The sequence below is a fragment of the Gossypium hirsutum genome, chromosome A06, assembly GCF_007990345.1.
Source record: "Gossypium hirsutum isolate 1008001.06 chromosome A06, Gossypium_hirsutum_v2.1, whole genome shotgun sequence".
NCBI lineage: Eukaryota > Viridiplantae > Streptophyta > Magnoliopsida > Malvales > Malvaceae > Gossypium > Gossypium hirsutum.
The window spans coordinates 61027374-61046451 of record NC_053429.1 but is presented as its reverse complement, the minus strand read 5'-3'; the positions used below and the strand labels follow the sequence as shown (position 1 = coordinate 61046451).

Genomic DNA, 19078 nt, shown 5'->3' with positions numbered 1-19078 from the left:
ATATCAAAGACATGTTCACATATTTAATAATTCCAATATTCAATTCCCTATATCCATCACATTATTGCCATTTTCATAATTAAATCATATTCCATTATATATCATTACACTTCATACTTCGAATATATGCCAATTTCTATCTCATTAATCGTATAACAAACATATCATTTGATAACTTCTGCACAAGCTCATAATAAAACCAATTGAATCATATTACATAAATTATTATGCAATCACATATGAAACTTAAATACATTATAACATGGCCGAACATACTAATGATGCATATATACAAGTGCGCAAATCATCCTAAAAACAAAAGCCATACTTAACACTTGAACATAAATAACACTCTAGTGTGCATCTAATTCATATCTATATTAATATACCTAAACTTCATATTTTATGCTATTAACTAATCTTTATTTTGATATCACCATTATCAATATCATAAGCATATCAAATTGAATTATATATCATATTCAGATTTACAACCACACATGAATGTATACCTATATTGATATTAGCAACAACTTGACATTTTTAACTATCCATTAAAACTAACCCAAAACATACTTAATCACTACCAGCATTTATCATTTGAACCCATACCAAAACAATCAATCAAAACAATCATAAAACATATTCATTACTTACCACTTAGCCACCAAACCTATTAAGTTAATATACCATCATCCATCACTCTAATTATACCACATTTCATATTTCCAAAATGAGCTAACTATTAAAACGACTACCAAAACCAAACTCATTAAACATTTTAATTAAGAACATGTAAAACCAACTTAAGCATAATAAGCAAGCCATTTTCGCATGGCTTTAAATACATACTCATTCAAAATAATTAACTCCAAGATTAGCCTATACATTCCACATAACCGAGTCTCAAAACATTATTTATTGAAATGATAACTGGATAGTGTGATGTCATCTTCATCGACTTCCAACCCGAGCAGATCTCTGAAAATCTATAAACATAGGAAAAACACACAGAATAAGCTTTGAGAGCTTAGTAAGCTATAAGCAAATAAATAACTCAATGACAATAACAATTCAATTACTAAACCAATTTATACTATCATAATCACGTTTAACTTCAAACTTATAATTTCATATAATACATATACTTTCATTTTGCCAAATATCCATACAATTAAGATTAATATATCATTCAAATTCCCAAAGCCACAATATCAATAATTAATCGAATATACATATATTCATGGATCATTTCATAATTATTCTTACTTTATGTCATTAAGGCTGTACATAATCATTTATCTAAGTTTGCACACAGGTCACAATATGATATCAGTATACTTAACCTTTGGACGAATGTACTGTATCTATTATCAAGGTAACATTCAATTTCAAAACCATAGTACCATTATATGAGCGAATATATACACACCCATAAACATATATTCTTGAATCAAACTTTAATATCTCATACTTATACTTATCATGTAGCTGAATATACATATGTCTATACCAAAGTATCATACACTATTAAAATCATAATATCAATGCATAAAGACGAATCTTTAAACACTTGTTTACATATACTCGTGTAACACCCCTCGCCCATATCCGACGCTGGGACATGGTTCGAGGTGTTACCTGACTTAACTCAATCAACTATACAAAATCAGGCGGTAAAATTTTGATAAATTTTAAAACTTTTACTTTCATAAGCAATTAGTTCCTTGAATGGGCTTACGAGGCCCAAAACATACATTCGAGACGATTTAGACTTAACTGAGAATTTAAGAAAAACTTGGTGAAATTCATGCTTTAGGGTTCCACACGCCCGTGTGACTCGAGACACGCCCACGTCCTTAGCCCGTGTGCGACACTGACTTTAGGGCAAGGCCATGACACACGCCCGTGTGGCCTACCCGTGGGCAATACTGATTTAAAAGTTTAAGTGCAGGGGGACACACAGCCATAACACACACCCATGGGGGTGAGCCGTGTGTCACACACGGTCTAAACACACGCCCGTGTGGACAAACTAGGCTATCTTCCAAGCCATTTTGTTACCCAATTTGCACCACCTACCCAAGATCATTTCAATATGCCAATTCCATCCCAAAAGACATCAATTCATCCATAAAAGGAACATTATATACATTTTCCAAAATGAATAATAGCCATTATCTAGGCTTAATACAAAATAAAGGGCTTTTATCTTAAGTCAATATACATAAACAATTCTCAATAATACAATTCCCTAGTGTAGCCCTATACATGCCATAATCAAAAATATAAATCCAACTATACCGAGTATTACGGCTGATAGTGTGATCGATAGCTCTGACTTCAAGGGATCCTCGAGCAAAATGGCAGTATTGAAAGAAAAGGGAAGGAAAGAGAGTGAGCATAAAGCCTAGTAAGTTGCATATAAATATATATACAACAACAACTTCAACGTTTATCAATTATGCTCATAGCTCAAAGGTAAGTATAAACTAGACTTACTCATTACCATCAACTCAAATCATATTTTCTAATCGAGCTCATTACTCATGCCTACCAAATAGGTACCTGTAACACTTACAACATTATCATACTTTCCTTATTAAATATCTTTCTTAACTCTTAAAGTTGAACCTTTTGGAATACTACCAGATATTCTATAAGCCTCAAACATGGGTTAAGTTTCCGCTGCCATGTCCCTGACATGGTCTTACACTAGCTATCTCCATCGAGGCCGATGCCATGTCCCAGACATGGTCTTACACTAGCTCTCGTGTATACGCGCTGATGCATGTCCCAGACATGCCTTACACTAGCACGAACCTTAGCCGATGCATGTCCCAAACACGTCTTACACTGGCTAACATCATTGAGGCTGATGCATGTCCCAGACATGTCTTACACTGGCACTCACCTCTACGTCGATGCCATGTCCCAGACGTGGTCTTACACGGGCTACCATGATGCGGCAGATGCAGGTCCCAGACACGTCTTACACTAGCCCTCATCTCAATGCCGATTCCACGTCCCAGACATGGTCCTATACTGGCTCTCACATAACCCCATGTCATGGCATGAATATCCGGTTTGTTTCTTGGGGTTCTTACTGGATCTTTCGACTTTCTCAATCATAAATACATATACTTAGTTCCAGTTCTAGAAATTTATGCTATATCAAATCAATAACAATCGAATACATGCATTAATAATATAGTTGTATTATTTACATACAACTTACCTCGATTTATAAAAAGTACTTAACTAGTTGGCTTAATCGGATTGCTTGGCTTTGCCCCGGTCTAGGCTCGATTTTGGAAAATCTTGATCTATAATAACAAAATGCACTCATTCAGTCATTAAAAATAATTAGGCTATCTAAAATTTACATCTTTGGTAAAATGACCATTTTGCCCCTAGACTTTAGCAAAATGACCATTTTACCCCCATGCTCAAAATTTGATTTTTATCAAATTTCTTCGTATTTCAAGCCTAGATAAACTCTTTTTACTACTAGAGCAACCCAAAATTCTCACTATTTCACACACTTATTACTTAATTTGCATCTTATGCAAAATAGTCCCTTTAGGTGTTTTCATGCTAACACCCTTCATAAAAGTTGTTTATAACACAGCTAAGACTCATATTCCTCCATAAAAACTCAGCATATACCACAAGTACATTCATGGAAAAATCCTAAACTCTTGACCATTTTGTAAGATATCACCATCATTTGAAAGCTCATGCTTCAAGGGTCTCAAAAGTGTAAAAATCTTGAAGAAAACTAATTAAAATCACTTACTTATGAGTGCTTTAAGTTGCTGCAGATTTTTGAGCTTTCAAACCTCAATATTTGATGATAATTTCGATGAAGAAAGAAGTTGGAGAAGAAGAAAATGATAGCTAGGCTTTTAGGCATTATTTTATCACCAAATCATGACATCATCTACCTAATACTTTGACTATTTGTTTAAAATCCATCACATGGCTGGCTAACACTATTAAAAAGGGTGTAATTGCCCTTTAAAGCCCTCAATTTTGATTTTCTAGCTATTTAACACATTTGGGTACTAAAATGTAATTTTTTCCCTTTTTGCGATTTAGTCCTTTTTCGCAATTGGGCTTGAAATATTAAAATTAACTCACCAAATTTTTCATGCACTAATATAATCATGTTATAACCTCATAAAAATAATAAAAATAATTTTTTATCTTCGGATTTGTGGTCCCGAGACCACTGTTCTAACTAGGCCCTAAATCGGGTTGTTACAACTCATGTATTAAACCTTAATACCACATAATTACACTTAACTTATGGCCGAATATACTTCACAATTACTCACAAATTCAAACTAACATCATATATATATTTGTATCACATAACAAATAATCAGCTTACCTTATTTTCAAGGAAACAACAAGCTAACTCATACCTGATCATTTAGCTCGTTTAATGTGTTCCATTACCACATCAGCATAAGGTCTTTTAGGCATAAACTTATAATAATTCACCGGCATAAACTTATAATAATTCACCGGCAATAAGCCTGCTAGGCATAAGCCTGATTTAATTCACCAGCACAAGGCTTGCTAGGCTCAAAGCCCGAATATCACTATTATAAAGTTGTCTTATAAACAATTCATATATCAAAAATTCCAGATATTCCATATAGTTCGTACGGACTTTTAACTGTTATAACTCAGTCGAAACGAATGCATGAACATAGTTACCATGCTTATACACATTCGACATTAGCATATATTAATTCATATATTTCATTTCAGCATATATACTTTGCATTTAATTAAAATTAAGTACGTCTATTTGCTTATAAACTTACCTCGGACAATGAAAAATCGGTACGAATCGGCTAGTCGACAACTTTAGTTTTCCCCCGATCTAAATCTAATTTTCTCTTTTCTTGATCTAAATTAATATAAATTAAACTTATTAAATCAAATATTCAACCAAATTCATCCTAAAACACACAAATGAGAAAATTACACTTTTACCCTGATATTTCACATTGTTCACAATTTAGTCCCTATTGCATAAAACACAAAATATGCAAAATCTCACAACAAAATAGTTAGGCCGAATTTTCCTTATACTCATAATAGTACATATATTTAATTTATTTCACATTTTAGTCCCTCAATTTATTATTTTTTCAAGTCCTAATTACTCAAAATCATCAAAAACTCCAATACAAAACATGCTAATCTAAAATATATATTTCATATTTCATCATTAAACAACAAAAATCACAAGCTCTCATCAATGGCATAACTCAAAATATTTATCAAAATAAAAAATTTAAGCATGGGTCAGATAGTACTCGAAGCAACGATCTCAAAAACGTAAAAATTATCAAAAATCGAGTCTAAAATGACTTACCAATTTAACATGCAATTGCCGAACCTCATTTTGCAACCATTGATGTTTTTCTTTTCTTACATTTGGCTATATGAAGGAAAATGGACTAAAATCATGGTTTTTGGTTTTATTTAATGTATCATTTACTTGCCATTTACCTTTTTAACCTTTAAAATAATGCATAATTTCCTTCATGCCAAACCAATAACATCCACTAACATATTAATGGTATAATTGTCATTTAAGGCCATCATATTTAAAATCCAAAGCCAATTGACACCTTTAATAAATAGAATGTAACTTTTGCATTTTTACGCGATTAAGTCCTTTTTACCGAATTAACAACTTAAACGATAAAATTTCTTTACGAAAATTTCACAAAACTATAATATCATGCTGTAAATATTAAAATAATAATAAAATAAATTTTTTGATGTCGGTTTGTGGTCTCAAAACCACTGTTCTGATTAACCCTAAAAACAAGCTGTTACACCCCTAACTTTTTAGAAATTTACATAGCACCCCCTTTAAAATGAACTTTATTACATTAAACCCCTTTAAATTTTATATTTTCCCTCTCTCCCTAGACCCAAAAAAAACACCAACCGCTTTTAAAGTTTAATATATATATTTACCTCTTCAAAAATATCTTTTTTTAGAAGTTTCAAAATTTTAAAACTTTCAAAGGAAGCTACAATAAAAAAAATCATCAATTTCTTTTTAAATAAATAACAACTAAAGAAAAAAAAATTACCCATAAAATTAAAAAAAAAATCCTAGAACAAACTTAAAAAAGAAAAAGAAAAAAGAGTAGTGGAAGAAAGCAATTAACAAATTGTAAGAGAAGAAGAAGAAGAAGAAGAAGAAAATTTGTCAACATACAACTTTGAGATGTTGCATTTGAGATCTCAATTAGAACACTTTGAGCTTGATATTCGTCAACATACAAATTTGTAGAATTTGTCCTTAATTCTTGTATTATGCCAAGAGTTTATGAAGACAAGAAAGTTAGTCATTTACTCACTTGTTGATAAATTAATTTGACTTTTGTTTCTCTTCCTATTTTAACTACCACTATTGAGTTTCATTTTCTGCTATAAAGATTGTGAAAACAAAACTTGAAAATAAAATAGAGGATGATTATTTGGGAAGTTACTTGATCATATATATTGAAAAAGAAATTGTATAGAACTTTGATGATGATTCAATTATAAATGATTTTTGTGACATGAAAGAAAGGAGATTACAATTTAAAAAGCCCAACTTGTTTAGATAGGTGAATGATTTCTCCTTTTTTTTTATATCATATGGTTTCTATATGCAAAAATTATATTTTAATTTTGGTTTTTTTTTTCAAATAGTAGAAAAGCATACTAATTTTTGGATTTTGATATGTTAGGTATTATTTATTAAAAATTGGAAGCACAATGCAATTATCATTTTATTCATATTTCAAATCATATATATCTATATTTTAATTATTAAATAATTATACATAAAAATTAATATAAAAAAAAATGTAGTTGAGAATGCTAATACAAATTTGTCCCCTTAAATTGTATTTTTGAACGAAGTGACTCAACATATTAGATACCCATGTTAAATAAGGAAGGGTAAAAAAGACTAACCATTTTCAGACATGAAATTATTGAGAATCGGGACTAGTAGGTTTGATGACTTCGGGGAGTTCTTTGATTAGAAAGAATTATCTTGATTGGTTTGATTCATACTCCACGGAAGTAGAGGGGATCGTAGTGAAGGAGGTTGATTCACAGTCTTCACCCGATATGCTACTTAGTGGATCCTGGTAGCCAAATAGAGAGTTCAACTGTAGGTAGGGAAATATCAAATACAAAAACCTCAACATTTCCTTACACAAACCAAACAAATTGCACCCAGTTCACGCAATTCATCGAACAACTGGCACATCTCATTCGACTGCCCGTTCCTCCCATAAAACTCAATCAACGCAATCAAAATTACATTATCCGAATGAAACCCATGTTTCATAACAATGGCATCAAAGCAGCATCCCATCCTCAACTTCCCTAAAACCGAACAAGCCTTGATCACAGCAGATAGAGTGAACCTACTAGGCTCAGCTCCTAACCTCAGTAATTCAAAAAACAGTTGAAGTGAACTCTCTGGTCTTCCCACTTTAATATACTCCGAAACCATCAAAATACACGAATTATCTTATTTTACAAGCACCAAATCAAAAACTCTCCGAGTTTCTCTAAAATCAGTACACAGCTTAAAGTAGAGAACAAATAAATTGATATCTATAGAACGATCCATGTGGTGAGCAGATTTAAGATGGGCCGTGAGGAAAAGATTGAAGGTATGTGCATGCTTTCAAGAGGCAAGAGTACAGTAAAGGTTTAGGGAAGAGGGTGTTTGGGTTTGGGGGGTTTTAGGAGATGGATTGCAAGGAAAAGATTATCCGGCCTGCACAATTGGAGGATTTGGGATACGACAACAGCTTCATCTCTACTCAACTATGGCAAATCCATCGAGTTAACAAAAAAAACTTGTTGAACTTTATAATTAAAAAAAAAATCAGCTCAGAGTTTTGATCCTATACAACTTTTATCCGGTATTCGAGAGTTTATAATGATATATACAAGCAACTGTTGAGTTGAGTTGATGCAAAAAAAAAAAAAATTGGGGAGTGAGTCATTGCTAGTAATATCCAAATTCTAAAGGAGATTGAATAAGCTGTTTGGAAAATGAAAATGGACTTTTTATGCCTTATTGTAAAATCGGGCTGAGATTTGGAGGGGAAGAAAGGATGAGGAAGAAAAAAAATGATAAGACGGTGGGGCTCACAGTTTTAATTTATTATTTTAAAATCCACGCTATTTATGGTTTAATAGCATAGTGATTAAAATAAACCATTTTATTGGTTTACTAGTAATTAAAAATTTTCTTTTAAAGAACCTCAGGGTCACGACGACTCAGGAGCCGACAAAACTAATAAAAGCAACCAAGAAAAAAAGGGCTCTCCGCATCAGAAATCCTTTTTTAACATCAAAAATTTCAATCATAGATTCTTAATTAAGATTCTCGTCTTAGCTAATTGAGTAAAACTTACACCGCCTTTCGTAAATTTTTTAAACTATTTTATTTTATTTTCTTTTTTTTTTTAAACACGTACGTGAAAATTTCGTATTTGATCCAGGAGTTCTCTTCCTCACTAAATCCTCCTGTTCTCAATCATCCGCTGCTGCCAAGGTACTTTTCCAAATCTAGGGTTTCCTTTTCCCTATTTTCTTTATGTTGTTATAATTTAATTTATTAATCCAATTATTTTTGCAGTTTTTGATGTGTCGATATTAGCTTATTTAATCAGAGGCTGTGATTATATCTTCTTCACGCTTATCTGAGAGTTAAATCTTAGTTTTATTGATTCGAGGTAAGCTAGTCTCCTTGAAATAATATTTACTCTTTTGTTACTGTTTTGTTTATTTATTATGCTTGAGTTGGAATTTAAATAGATTTTGCTCTTTATTTTCAGTTTTCTTTATATTGTTATTGTTCTATTTAGTATAATTATAAGGCTGTGGAAGGAACTAGGCCAATTTTTAGGTAGCATTTTTAGGCGATATCCTGATGCTGAATTTTGTACCTCGCATGCTGAATTATTCATGCGTTTGATAGATTTTCGATCTCAGGCTGCAAAAAAAAAAAAAAGGAAGTTGCTTTGGTTTCTGATGCATTAATGAACATGGTTAATCTAGTTATGGAATTGTATTCAGGCTTTGAAGTAAAAAGTTCTTGGATTTGATAGTTGGATTACAATATTTGAGTAGCTTTTAGACTTTGTTGGAAAAGTGAGCTTCTTGAGAGTTGAGACCTAAAGCCACTTTTTCTGTTTCCGCCCCCCCTTCAGAACTGGATTATACAGTGTTGTCGTTAACTGGTTTTGTTATTTGTTTCAGTATACTGTGATGGCAGACCTAAAAGAGCGTTTGCTTCCACCGAAACCTCAATCGGCTATCAACATTAGAGATGCTTCCTATCGGCCATCTGCCTCTGGACGCCAGCCTTTCCAAGGCATGGATTTATCGGGGTTAAAGAAGCGGGGCCAAGGACTCAGATCTTGGATCCGTGTTGATACATCTGGGAATTCGCAAATAATCGAGGTTGACAAGTTCACTATGATGCGTCGATGTGATCTACCAGCCCGAGACCTACGGCTTCTTGACCCATTGTTTGTTTACCCCTCGACAATCCTCGGTAGAGAGAAGGCTATTGTTGTAAATTTAGAGCAGATAAGGTGTATTATCACTGCCGACGAGGTTCTACTCTTGAATTCCCTTGATAGCTATGTTTTGCAGTATGTTGTGGAGTTACAAAGGCGACTTACAAGTGGAGTAGGTGAGGTATGGCAATCAGAGGGTCCTGAGTTGAACAGAAGAAGAAGCAGTAGGGGTTTTGACAATGTATACGGGAGCACATCCCCTGATTATTTGCCCTTTGAGTTTAGGGCTCTGGAAGTTGCTTTGGAAGCTGCCTGTACATTCCTTGATTCACAGGTGTGTGAAAGTGGCCTAAAACACCTTATTGCATTTGAATTAGACTTGGGATGATAAACCTAAAATCATTCACCCAAGAATCATTCACCTTGTTGACATTTAAAAATATATTAAAAACTAAAAAAGTGGTTGGAAGATCCATCAATTGCAGATTTATATTTTGATTGTTGGGGATGTTGAGCTATGTAAAAATTAAGGAAAATAAATAACACATATAACAGCAAGTCATGAAAAATGTTGCATGTTCTTGTTACTTGATTTTGGCTGAGTTTTTCTGATGTGGTTTAGGGGAGAAAATAGAAGCAATAGGAAGAATTAGGGCTAAACAAACAAGTAAGAAAGAAGGTGAAACTCTAGAAAATTTAGGGTTTAAAAAACCTCTAATTTCTTTATATTAAATCAAAGAAAAATAATAGGAATAATAATAGTTGTAAAGTTGACAACTTATTTATATAGGCTTTTTTTCTTGCAAATAAAGTTACTAGGCCTTTTTGCAAATAAAGTTTATTTCTAGCCCTTTCTTTAAACCCTTAAGATAACTACTAACCTCTTAGCTGTTTTAATATATCTAACCTGGCTTGGAAAATTGACAGCGGTAAGAAAAGCTTCACCACTTCAACATAAATTTCTTGATAAGCTCCTTGTAGCTCTTCTTACGCCATCCAAGAACTTCCACTGGCTATTTCAGCAAAAATCTCTTATATCAATTACCCCATTTAAACTTAGTTGCCTTAACATCAACCACATCTTAAATAACCTTTGTTTTAGCTTTAGGAAGCTGCTGCCTATTATCTGAATTTTCAACATCATTTTTGGAGATGTTACTTTCATTTTCATTTCTTAGGTGGTGCACAGTTAGATATTTCTTGTTGGTTAATGATGGTAAAACCATGTAGAGGAGAGATCAGAAACTTGCTACGATTCCCATAAATGTTCACTTTAATCTTGTCAAGGAGCTTAGAAGTGTCATCCCCGCCTATGTGGGAAACAAGAATAGCTTTATCAGCTTCATAGGAGCAAATATATTTAATTGCAACCTCCACCATATCAAAATCAATATGTGAACCTAACCATGCTTCAAGCGAATGTCTTGTTGATGCACCATAATGCTAATCAATTTGAATATCCTTAGCTTCAAAAATTGGGAACTTCCTTGAACCAAATTCCATGAACTTGATTGAAGTAACAATAACACCCTCACTGTCGAAGTGTTGCTTGAAGCCGTTAAAACTGGTTTTTCTGTCCAACTAATTGGCATTACAAACATGTTGATTTTGACCCAAAATAAACTTATGTCGCTTCATACCATCCAACAAGACTTCTAGCACACCTACTTTTCTTATGGCTTCCTGTATTGTTCATCAAACAATAGGAGCCTTACGTAAAAAGAAAGGATGATGAGCTTTAACTTTGATAAAACTAATTGTTGTGATAAACAAACATAGAGACAACAATTCCTGTTTAGGAACACCATTCACTACAATCACAGCATATTCAAGAATTTTTAAGATTATCTCTTGCAACAATGAAAGAAATCCAGCCAATTTTAAGATCAAGAGAGGAATAGGCCTCAATTGCTGACACAACTTATAGTTTCCAAGATGACTTGAACATATTTTGAACATTTTGTTTAAGAATTCTGCCTTCCGATCCCTACTATCTGCCATGGGAAAAATGTCTTGCAACATTTGGACAGCTTCAAGGTCTTCAATTTTGTTATTTCCCTGTTCCTAAAATTTATTCTCCTTACAATTTAGTCACTCAATAGAGATGTTCCACTCATTTGGAAATATTTTCTGCAAATAGAAAATGATAGATACTTCTAACATATATTGCAACGAGAAAGCCACAACATCCTGTTTATTATAGTTCAGAGACTAAGTTGGGAAAAGTTGTCAAGTACTGGGACTAAATGTTGCTTTATTCCTTTTATAAATTCTATTTGCGTACCTTTAATTCTTTTATTATAGTTTTTTGTTGTTGTTGTTGTTGTCTCCTGTTTTTAAAAAACAATCCTCTATGATATCTAGTTTTGTCATTTTTGTTTTAAGCCTTTCCAAGTCTATGATATCTGTACAAATTTAGGAAGAAGAATTATTCTTATTTCTTCTAATCTGACTACAGCCTTTTAAAGAATAGCAGGAAAAATAGAAAGGAAATAATCTCTAGAAATTAGCCTATCCCTAAAAATTAGTAATTTGATTATGGCTAATAGTACAAGGAAATTCCTAGAACTAAGGTAGAAAATCTGCTTAATTTAAGGAATTCCAACACTCCCCCTCAAGCTGGAGTGTAGATGTTAATCAAACCCAGCTTGCCCATAATTTCTTCGAACATTTTTCTGCTCAAGCTTTTGGTTAACACATCTGCTACTTGTTGTCTTGTAGGTAGATATGAAACAGAAACTTCCCCTTTGTTAATTTTCTCCGTAATAAAGTGGCGATCAATTTCCACATGCTTGGTACGGTCATGGTGTACAGGGTTATGAGCTATGCTAACTGCTGCCTGGTTGTCACAGTATAATGTTATAGGTTTTGTATAGGATAATTTTAGTTCTCCCATTAGCCGTTGTAACCACATTCCTTCACATATACCGTGGGACAAAGCTCGATATTCAGATTCAGCACTGCTGCGTGCCACAACAGATTGCTTTTTACTCCTCCATGTCACGAGATTACCCCAAACATAGCTGCAGTAATCGCTTGTGGAGCGCCTGTCATTAACTGCCCCTGCCCAGTCTGCATCAGTGTAGACTTCTATGCTTCGATTTACATCTTTCTTGAAATGCAACCCCTTACCAGGAGTCCCTTTTAAGTATCTCAATATCCTGTAGGCAGCTTCCAAATGTTTCTTCCTAGGAGCATGCATAAATTGACTTATAACACTTACTCCAAAAGCTATGTCCGGACGAGTGTGAGAAAGATAGATAAGTTTTCCCACTAACTGTTGATATCTCCTCCTGTCTACCTCTTCTCCATCCTTATCAGTTCCTAATTTAAGGTTGGGTTCCATAGGAGTCTCGGCTGGTTTGCAACCCAACAGTCCAACTTCAGAAAGTAGATCAAGAACATACTTTCTTTGAGAGATTGAAATACCTGCCTTTGACCTTGCTATCTCCATTCCTAGAAAATATCGAAGATTCCCCAAGTCTTTAAGTTGAAACTCAAGACTTAAGAACTCTTTTAGTCTTTCAATTTCAATAGAATCATCCCCTGTTAATATTATGTCATCTACATAGACAATGAGAATACAGCACTTCCCATTATCCGAGTGTTTGTAGAATAAGGTGTGATCAGCTTGACCTTGAGTATAATGTCTACTAGTCATGGCTTTGGCAAAACGATTAAACCAAGCCCTAGGGGATTGCTTTAGTCCATACAAGGATTTCTTCAACTTGCATACTTGGCCCTTGCTTCCTTCGAATCCAGGCGGAAAATCCATGTAGACTTCTTCGTTTAATTCTCCATTGAGAAAAGCGTTCTTTACATCCAATTGGATCAAAGGCCATTCTAAGTTGACAGCAATTGAGAGAAGCACTCGAATAGTATTCAATTTTGCCACTGGTGCAAAGGTTTCCTCATAGTCCAACCCATATGTTTGAGTGAAACCCTTGGCCACAAGTCTAGCCTTGTATCGATCAATGCTCCCATCTTGTTTAAATTTTGTGGTGAAAATCCACTTACAACCCACGGTCTTCTTCCCAGTAGGTAGTTTAGATATTTCCCAAGTTCCATTGTCTTCAAGAGCCTTTATTTCTTCCAACACAGCTTGCCTCCATTTGGTTGACTTAAGAGCCTCTTCTATATTTTTTGGAGTTTCTATAGAGTCAACATTAGAAACAAAGGCATTGTAGGATTTAGACAAGTTTCCATAGGATACAAACCGAGAAATGGGATGTTGAGTGCAGCTCCTAGTGCCCTTTCTTACTGCAATTGGAAGATAGATGGAAGATGAAGGAGGTGAAACTTCTTCCTCAAGACAGTCCTCGGGTAAAGATGGCATTGGCACTGCTGTTTCTGTCTCAGGCAGCTGATGTCTCCGAGAGTATACACGAAGCCCGAGTTTTTTCTTGTTGTTTTTCAGAATGAGTAGGCTGTTTTTCTTCATTAGTATGGTTAATTACCCTTGTTTCTTGTTGCTGAACAGTGGAGATAGGAAAAACAGGTTCCAAAACAGGAATAACAGTGGCTGTAGGATTTTCAGCAGGTTTTGTAGTGGTGGTAGGGTTGATAGAGCCTTGAGGTATAATGAGAAGATTGCTCAAGGTCTCATCTTCACTAAGTATCTCCCCCTGAAGATGAGAGGCTGAAAAAGATGGCTCATTTTCAAAGAAAGTAACATCAAGGGACATAAACATCCGGTGTAAGGTTGGAGAGTAGCACTTGTACCTTTTTTGTGTAGGTGAGTAACCAATAAAGACACAAGTGTGGGCTCTAGGATCAAGTTTAGATCGGTTAGGTTGATGGTTGTGGACAAATGCTTTGCAACCAAATGTTTTGGTTGGGAGATTAGGAACACGAAACAAGGGAAAAAATTTTTGAAGAGTATGTAAAGGTGTTTGAAAGTTTAATACCTTAGATGGGAGTCGGTTTATAAGATAACAAGCAGTGAGGACAGCTTCTCCCCATAAATACTTTGGTACACCCATAGTAAACATAAGAGCACGAGCCACGGCTACAAGGTGTCTATTTTTCCTCTCGGAAACCCCGTTTTGTTGAGGGGTGTCAGGATAAGAACTTTGATGTATGATTCCTTGCTCAGAAAGATAAGGACTTAGGATAGAATTAAAGTACTCTCTCCCATTATCAGTTCTAAGGGTGTGAATATTTGAATTGAACTGGGTTCGAATCATTGAATGAAAATTTTTGAAGACTCTAGAGACTTCGGATTTTTCTTTAAGGAGATAGATCCAACAAACTCTAGTGTGGTCATCAATGGAAGTTATGAACCACCTAGCCCCTGTGATGTTTTTTACTCGACTGGCTCCCCATAGATCACTGTGGATTAAAGAGAAAGGTTGAGATTGAACATAAGGTTTCAAAGGATAAGGGACACGAGTGTGTTTAGACAGTTGGCAAACTTCACAGTTCAATGAACTTATTTTCTTATTTAGAAATAGTAGAGGAAACAATTTCTTCAAGTACATGAAATTTGGGTGTCCTAGTCTACGGTGCCATAGCATGATAGAATCTTCTTTTGATGTAGATAAGGCCATCCGTTCTTGTGAACTGTTTTTGTTCAAAACATATAAGCCATCATCAACTTTAGCAGTGCCAATCATCTTCCCCGATTCTTGTTCCTGAACCACACAACCTAAAGCAGAAAATTCAACAAGTACTTTTTCATCCTTGGTAAGCTTGCTAATTGAGAGTAAATTATAGGAAAGATTTGGAACATGTAAAACTTTATCAAGGGAAAAATTTTCAGTAAGTCTAACTGTCTCCATTCCAGCCACTAGCGAGTAAGATCCATCAGCTATGCGAATCCGAGAGTAATCATGACAAGGTAAATAGGTGTGAAACAAACTTAGATTACCTGTCATGTGGTCGGATGCACCTAAGTCTAGTATCCAGGAAGTTGTGATAGGTTCGTGTGTAGTATTTAAAGCAGTACCGTGAATAGCTAGTGACCCACTGGCTGTAGGAGTCCCGAGTAGTTTATGAAGAGCCTCAAGTTGAGTTTTGGTTAGCCGAAGTTTATGAAGAGTCTCATAGGAATTTTCGGTGTCACCCATGGGAGTAGGGTTTCTAACAGAGAAAACAGAACAAGAAAAGAGAAGAAAGAGCAGGATCTACTGAATTCCTGATGCTCTTGATACCATGTACAAATTTAGGAAGAAGAATTATTCTTATTTCTTCTAATCTGACTACAGCCTTTTAAAGAATAGCAGGAAAAATAAAAAGGAAATAATCTCTAGAAATTAGCCTATCCCTAAAAATTAGTAATTTGATTATGGCTAATAGTACAACGAAATTCCTAGAACTAAGGTAGAAAATCTGCTTAATTTAAGGAATTCCAACAATATCTTTTAGCAATCTTGATGGATTAAGGGGAATTATCAAATAAAAATGTGTGGATTTACTCAGATAGGTGAACTATCAAATATGACAACCAACATTGTACAAGGTCTCAAGGTAAGGAACATCTCTCATCTTGAGACAATGCATCCCTTCCCTTGCTAGTCGAAAGCCTTATGAAGAAGTTCTATGATTTAACTCATATTAGAGATCCAACCAACCAGTCCTGAAAGCTATTGGAGCACTCGAATTTGTCAATCCATTGAAACACACTATGTTGTCCCCTCGATTTGCCTTTTTTAACAAAATTATCCCTCAACCGATATTCAATTGAGGGGATAACTTCTATATTCTGTTATTAGTTCTAACCAGGGATTTAAATAGCGGTCCATTACCGAAATAGCGGCCGTTATATAGCGGTAACGGCACCGTCCGAAACCGCTACTGCCGAAACCCGCTATACCCGCAATACACAATAAGTAATGTAAAATTCACGACCGCGATACCTGCAATGACCGCAATAGCATCCGTTATGTCCGCAACCGCGATAAACGCAATGCGACCGAAAACGCGACCGCGACCGCAATTTAAATCCCTGGTTCTAACCATGGCCATATTCTACTAGTTGGGCAGCGTACTTCTTTTAGGAATTATCATCTTTTTTTAATATCAATTGGTCTAATTGTAGGGGTCCCTATATTTTTTTTTTCACGTTTAGTCCCTCTACTATAATTTGATCATTTATAGCCCTCTACGTTTTGAAACATATATTGCCAATCCTAAGGCGAACTTTTTTTTCTCTTAATTCGTTAAATAGTTGACGTGGTTTTGTTAAAAAATATTGCGAGGCATATACACCTTGGCATATTTTTGTACACTTTTAAATATGAAAAAATGTCCAACTGTACAAAATATGCCAAGGTGTATATATCATGTCACCACATGTTTAAAAGATAATCAAGTTATTTGAAAGAATTTTAAAAATTGGCCTTGGAACTGAAAATGCATATTTTGAGAAGTAGAGGTTAGAAATGATCAAATTATAGTAGGACTCAATTTTCAGAAAATGCAGTACAGTGACTTTTTATAGGATTTGACCCAATCAATATATTCTGTTGTTTGCATTTTATTACTTCTGAGCATGTTGGTAACTCATTTGATGTTCCATAGGCAGCAGAATTGGAAATTGAAGCATATCCACTATTGGATGAACTTACATCGAAGATCAGTACGTTAAACTTGGAGCGTGTCCGTAGATTGAAGAGCAGACTTGTTGCATTGACTCGAAGAGTTCAAAAGGTATAAAAATATATGCTTCTCTCTCTGGCAGGTAAATGACAGCCTTGCATCTTCTGACAGTTTTCCACTTTTTTATTTAGGTTAGAGATGAGATAGAACAGCTAATGGATGATGATGGTGATATGGCGGAAATGTATCTTACTGAGAAGAAAAGCAGAATGGAATCATCATTTTATGGTGATCAATCTTTAGTGGGATTCAGATCGAATGACGGACTTTCTGCTTCTGCACCAGTTTCTCCTGTTGCTTCACCACCCGAATTGCGCAGGCTGGAGAAAAGCCTGAGCATTGCAAGGAGCCGCCATGAGAGCATGAGGAGTTCAGAGAGCGCTACAGAGAATATTGAAGAGCTTGAGATGTTACTGGAAGCTTACTTTGTTCTCATTGACAGCACCCTAAATAAGCTGACTTCAGTATGTAGAGCACTTATTGCAGTCTAAATCCTTTTCATCTTTCCTTCTTTTTGATGGATATAATATTATTTTCTTCTTTACTTCAGTTGAAGGAATACATTGATGACACAGAGGATTTCATCAACATTCAGCTGGTAAGTTATTTTTCCTCATTGATAGATAATTTTGCTACAGAAGTATTTTCCACAAACCTGAAGTGGAGAAGATAAAACTCTAAAGCCCCCTCCTGGATGCAGGGTGCCATTGTGGTCTGACCCACCAAACTGACACCCGGCATCCAAATGGCTCCAAGTGATATATTGATTATTTGATTGAGAACTGATTAGCACGTTTGTTGTAAGTAATATAGAATGGGAAAATAAACAGGATGAAAGCATTGGATCCAAGTTTGTAATGGCCTTGACAACTTGATTGTGGGGCCGAGGATTCAACCATATTCTAAAACACGTCTCTTTATCTATCTTGATGTTATGATTTCTGATACTCCTGTTGTTATGCTTCAATTGGCAAAATTGCCAGAAAGCATTGAACTCTAAATCTTAGGAAAAACTTTGGGTTGCAGGATAATGTTCGAAACCAGCTGATCCAATTTGAACTGCTACTGACAACTGCAACGTTTGTCGTTGCCATTTTTGGTGTGGTAGCTGGAATATTTGGTATGAACTTTGCCATACCTATGTTTGATGACCCTGGTGCATTCAAGTGGGTCCTGATAATTACAGGGGTTTGCGGGATCATCATATTCTGTGCATTTGTGTGGTTCTTCAAGTACAGAAGACTTATGCCCCTATGAAAAAGGAAATTAAAGAAGAAAAAAACTGTACTTTTGGCATCATTGTTACCAATTTTTATTTACCCTGAAAGTATTATGGGAATTTAAGAAAACCAAAACAGAAAGCTCTGATTTTAGAGTCCACTCTTTTTTGATGCAATTGCACTTCCATCTTTCACTGCAAATGTAACCTTGCATGGTTAAATTGGAGAGAGAAGGAAAGAATGTCGAGATTTGTTGCAGACCGATGGGGTATTCTCATTTTTGTTGCGTCTTCAATCAGCTATTTGTCCTCTTTGGGTACTTAGGCTTCCTCTAAGGTTGTTATTTGATGTGGTGTATGATAAATTTGAGGGACATGCGGGTGCTCAAAGAGGATAATACCCAATTACAGGTCGGTTGGACGTGATAAAATTGGCTTATCACAACGCAACTTTTTTGAATTCAACTTAAGTGTTGTGCAAAAAAGTTTACAACTCTGGTGTAATTGATAGAATAAGGACTATAGGTTTAATTTTATGTCACATACATTTTAACCAAAGCAGTAGTCATGGGGCTCGTACAGTTGCTTTGAAAGTTCTTTCACTCACTTGATTGTGAGGTTTAGCAAATTATATATATGCGTAATTGTTCTTTGGTGTTGTGTAATATGTTCTCGACATTGG

General features: G+C 34.9%; 1 protein-coding gene across 4 annotated transcripts; it reads left to right on the top strand.

Moving 5' to 3' along the window:
• Nucleotides 1–8316: 8316 nt before the first annotated feature.
• LOC107961779 (magnesium transporter MRS2-1) lies at nucleotides 8317–19061 on the top strand. Of its 4 annotated transcripts, none has more exons than XM_016897908.2 (8): nucleotides 8317–8457; nucleotides 8556–8608; nucleotides 8693–8789; nucleotides 9316–9912; nucleotides 17100–17228; nucleotides 17309–17641; nucleotides 17728–17775; nucleotides 18204–19061. In XM_016897908.2, the coding sequence occupies exons 4-8, from the start codon at nucleotides 9325–9327 to the stop codon at nucleotides 18432–18434; spliced, it is 1329 nt and encodes a 442-aa protein (XP_016753397.1). In that variant the 5' UTR covers nucleotides 8317–8457; nucleotides 8556–8608; nucleotides 8693–8789; nucleotides 9316–9324; the 3' UTR covers nucleotides 18435–19061. The 4 variants fall into 4 exon arrangements, with proteins under 4 accessions (XP_016753397.1, XP_040972431.1, XP_016753396.1 ...); XM_016897909.2 differs by having other exon boundaries at nucleotides 8343–8478; XM_041116497.1 differs by having other exon boundaries at nucleotides 8334–8608; nucleotides 17878–18552.
• The last annotated feature ends 17 nt before the right edge of the window (nucleotides 19062–19078 follow it).